Genomic DNA, 4435 nt, shown 5'->3' on the forward strand with positions numbered 1-4435 from the left:
TACACACATATATTCTTTAAGCACATTTTTGAGAAGCAGTGGTTAGGAATTATGATTCTAGAACTGCTAGTCTACCTGAAGTTGATTCTCAGCCTTGTTACTAGTGTTTTAACTTTAGGCAATTAAACTTGACCTTTTTGTACCTTAGTTTCCTCACTTTAAATAGTGATAAAATAGTACCTTCCTCCTAGGATTAAATGAGCTAATAGGTGTAAAGTGTTTAAAATAGCACATTTTAATTACTTTATAAGAATGTGTTATCATCATTGCTCAGTACAATATAGATTAATTTATACATATGCTATTATTAAAAAATGCTGTTAGAATAACTATCTTTTATAGATGTTGTTATATCTCCCTAAGACTGTAAACTTTTGGTACAGAAAATCCAAATATTATATTCTGTTTAGAACCTATAGTACTTAAACACATGACAGGTCTAAATATATGCTAATTAAACTTAACAAAAATGTCCTATAAACGTATAAATAGAAGGCTAAACAATACCAATCAACCTATGGTTCTTAAGGCAGGCTCTACATTAGAATCAATGGAAGAGCTTTTAAAAAGTAAGTTTGACCCTGGCTGGTGTTGCTAAGTGGTTAGTGTTGGTCCCAGGAACCAAAGGGTCATAGGTTTGATTCCTGGCCAGGGCATATACTCAGGTGGCGGGTTTGATACCCACTGGGGTACATATGGGTGGCAGCTGATTGATGTTTCTCTCTCACATCAATGTTTCTCTCTCTCTACCTCTCCCACTCTCTCTAAAAATCAATAAAAACATATCCTCGGGTGAAGATTAAAAATAATAATAAATAAATAAAAAGTAAGTCCAGGCTCCACCTCTGAAAATTCTGATAGATGGTTTGAGACAAGAGACCAGACATCAGTAGTGTTTATTTTTTTAAAGTTCCCCCAAGTGATTTCAATGCATAACCCTAGACCTTCAGTTGGATATTCTACATCAGGGGTCCTCAAACATTTTAAACAGGGGGCCAGTTCACTGTCCCTCAGATCGTTGGAGGGTCGGACTATAGTTTTAAAAAGAACTATGAACAAATTCCTATGCACACTGCACATATCTTATTTTGAAGTAAAAAAACAAAACGGGAACAAATACAATATTTGTATTTGCATGTGGCCCGTGGGCCGTAGTTTGAGGACCCCTGTTCTACATGAACACCATACTATCAGGAAATGTTGGTTTTCTGAATTTTGTTTATCACTTTGCTCAGAAAGGCACCACTGTATAAAAACAGTGCTAAAAAAGCAAAAGCCAATGACGCTCTGATACTCAGTTTCTGAATGAAAACCTTTGCCTATGAGTGAACCAAAGAAACACAACAGTGCTTAAATAGGAAAAATGATCTGGTATGCAGAATATTTTTCAGTTTTCAACTTTGAGTTCTCTTATTGCATCAATAAGTATACTTAGACTTACTATTATATGATCATTACTTTTCTAAATAAACCATCATGGGACAGCTATAAGATTTAGTAAATATTTTTAAAAGACCAGCTTATTTTACAGCTGCTAAAGGAGCTGTTCAGTGGTTCTTTTGTTTTAGTAAATTCAACGTAACTAAATGGAGGGATGGGGATCTTAGTTTTGTTACCTGCACGTTTCCTATATCTGATGTGCCGCAAAGGATCAGGTCCGCTACATCACACTGAAGTCTAAAGCCACACCATGATTCAAGAAGTGCATGGTCAGTGATCCAGAAGGCCTCCGTCCAGAAATGGAGAGCACAGAGATGACCTGATTGATGGCTGCTGGAGTCAGTTCTTTCCCCTTTCCTCTTTAACATGGTACTGACAGTGGGCTCTTTGAAGTTGGAAGGCATTTCTTTACATCTCCATACACTGAGGAAAAACCTGGGCAGATGTCTACATAGGAACTCCCTCCCCTGCTTGGGGATTTAAGCAGCAAAATGCCATCAGATCCTAGGTTTCCTCTGTCTTCCTGGGCCTGACACAAATTGGAATGATCAACCCACTACCTTTCAAAAGGAAAAACATTCTAATATAACAACCTCCATCAAACAAAACAAAACAAAACAAAACAAGGACAAACTGTTTTTTCTTATGAGAATCTAAGAGACCCAAAAACAAATAAAAGTTGCATTTTGAATTGGTTAGTAGATGCCTATTGACATAAATGTTCAAGTTCAGAAAACTTACATTTGGCATCTGGAATACTGTGATATGGAGACCATACAAGCATTCCTCCATTGTCTTTATCTGTGTACTTTGTAGCACCTGGGGAAAAAATTAATTACTTTGAATACGATGGATTTTTATTTACATTCAAAATGAGTATAACCAAGATTAGTTTATTTCTATATTATTATAGTACCTGCAAAGGAAGGCAAAGAGACAAAGTACAGAAAAATAAAGAGAAGGAAAACAGATTTACATCAAATACATTAAATATCCCATTTATAAAAATGAAGGAAATTTCATAAACACTGAAGCTTACCCCCTTTAAATTAAAAAGAAAGATTTTAAGTACATTACACATCCCTACTTCTTTATAGATAATAACTGACTTAACCTTGTATACATTACTTAGGAGTCATTAAAAACTCTTTTAAAACCATAGAGAATATCTCAGGTGGTAAGTTAATTGTTTTGCCCTATATCTAAATGGGCCAAGATTACTGTAATTCTTAAATACTTGTATCTGCTTTTTATAGTTTTTATTTAATCTTATTCCTGGCTAGAAGTCTGCCAGCTATTCCTTTTTAGACTTCATTTATTACATTTTACATTTATAAAAGTATGTGCTCTGTGTAAGAAGAAAACAAAGTAAAACAATGTAAAAGTTAATAATGCTACTTCTTTTTAAAGTAATTTGAGAGTCTACCTCAATCTAGGAATATACTATTGCTTGTTTCTAATTTTACTTCTAACTTGTTATAATCTAAAAAGTCAGAAAAATCAAGCTCTACTGATAAACAGCAGGTAAATTAAGAATAGACGGAATGAACGAATGCCTGACACAGCTATCCCAGAGCCAAGTACATGCCTATGAGGTCTGGTCTTTTCTTGGCTACTTCCTAATTCATAGGTACATTCAAGGTAATTCAAACTACCAACAAATGAAGCATTGTTGCCACCTATTTTAAGAAGACTTGTTTATAAACATGTCATAATTGATTTTTATAAGGTGTTGATAGCTACCAGCAACTCATGGCCACAATTTCTGTCTATCTCTGACCCTCTTCTGCATGTGGGTCTCTGACTCCCTCATGCATGCAAGGTTTCCATACTATGTATTAAGTTTTGTTATTTTCTCTTGCTAAAAAATAAAATACATATTTGATTTTAAACACATAAAATAAAAGCACAAAAACAAAGAGTCAAGTCATTCGATGGAAATAATACAGACATCCTATCTAAATAGGTCAGAAGCCTTTATTACTTAAACTCCATTGCTATTTCAAATGAGTATCCTAAACTTCAATCCTTTAAAATGGCACTGATTCTTTTTCACAATGGATTATAATTTAAATCCGACTTAATTAAGCACAGATTGCAACAAAGGTTTGCATTAAGTCTCAAGTCTTTTTGTTGTTGTTAATCCTACCCGAGGATATTTTTCCATTGATTTTTTTTAGGGAGAGTGAAAGGGAGGGGGAGAGACAGAGAAACACATTGATTGGTTGCCTCTTGCATGCACCCCAACCAGGGTCAGGGAACCTGCAACCAAGGTACATGCCCTTGAGGGAAAGTCTCAAGTCTTAAGAGTATATTATGCTTAATATTTAAACATTTTCTTGCATCTGATTCTTGCATTACAGAAGGCCTGAATTAAAATATCTTCATTAAATATCTCTTAAATGAATATAAACTTTAAAACAAATATTTTCCCCCATGAAGAATAACAGTTAAGTTTTCCCCATAATTCTCAGCATTGTAAGATCTGACAGAGACTGGCACCCAAGCTGTGGGCACTAACAGCTCTACTAATGGATGTAGGGGGGCATTTGTAGAATAATCGTGCCTGGCACCAGAGAACACCTAATTAGGCATTTCACAATGTTCTTTCCCTAACCCTTGAAATGGTCTCCACTGTTTTCAATCATATATGTCTCAACGAGGCCAAGAGATGTCTGATGTTCACAAAAAATGGGATACTTTTTAGTATAATGATTAAGAGTGTAACCATCAGAGAGCTACACTCCAAGTTTGAAACTCAGCTCTGCTACTTCCTAGCTTTGTCACCTTGAGCAAACTTATTTAATGTATCTGTGCCCCAACGTAACTCATCTTTAAAAATAGGGATGATGAGAGTTCCTACTTCACAGAGTTGTTCCAAAATTAAATGAGTTAATATAAAGTAGCCAGCAAATGGTAAGCATTTGGATAATGCTTATATAAGACTTATTATCCCTAGTACATGGTTATTGAAAACAGTTCTTTCTTAAGTTCC

At 34.9% G+C, this 4435-nt stretch overlaps 1 protein-coding gene across 8 annotated transcripts in view; it reads right to left on the reverse strand.

Moving 5' to 3' along the window:
- RCOR3 (REST corepressor 3) overlaps positions 1-2281 on the reverse strand; it is a 31549-nt gene extending 29268 nt beyond the window's left edge. For 2 of the 8 annotated variants that reach the window (XM_014456863.2, XM_006089913.3), the window contains exon 1: positions 2182-2281. In XM_014456863.2, the coding sequence (XP_014312349.1) occupies positions 2182-2224 (43 nt within the window). In that variant the 5' untranslated portion in view covers positions 2225-2281. The other 6 variants (XM_023754788.1, XM_023754789.1, XM_014456860.2 and 3 more) reach the window with 5 other exon arrangements.
- Positions 2282-4435: the final 2154 nt, after the last annotated feature.

This window comes from Myotis lucifugus, unplaced genomic scaffold, assembly GCF_000147115.1.
Source record: "Myotis lucifugus unplaced genomic scaffold, Myoluc2.0 scaffold_65, whole genome shotgun sequence".
Lineage (NCBI taxonomy): Eukaryota > Metazoa > Chordata > Mammalia > Chiroptera > Vespertilionidae > Myotis > Myotis lucifugus.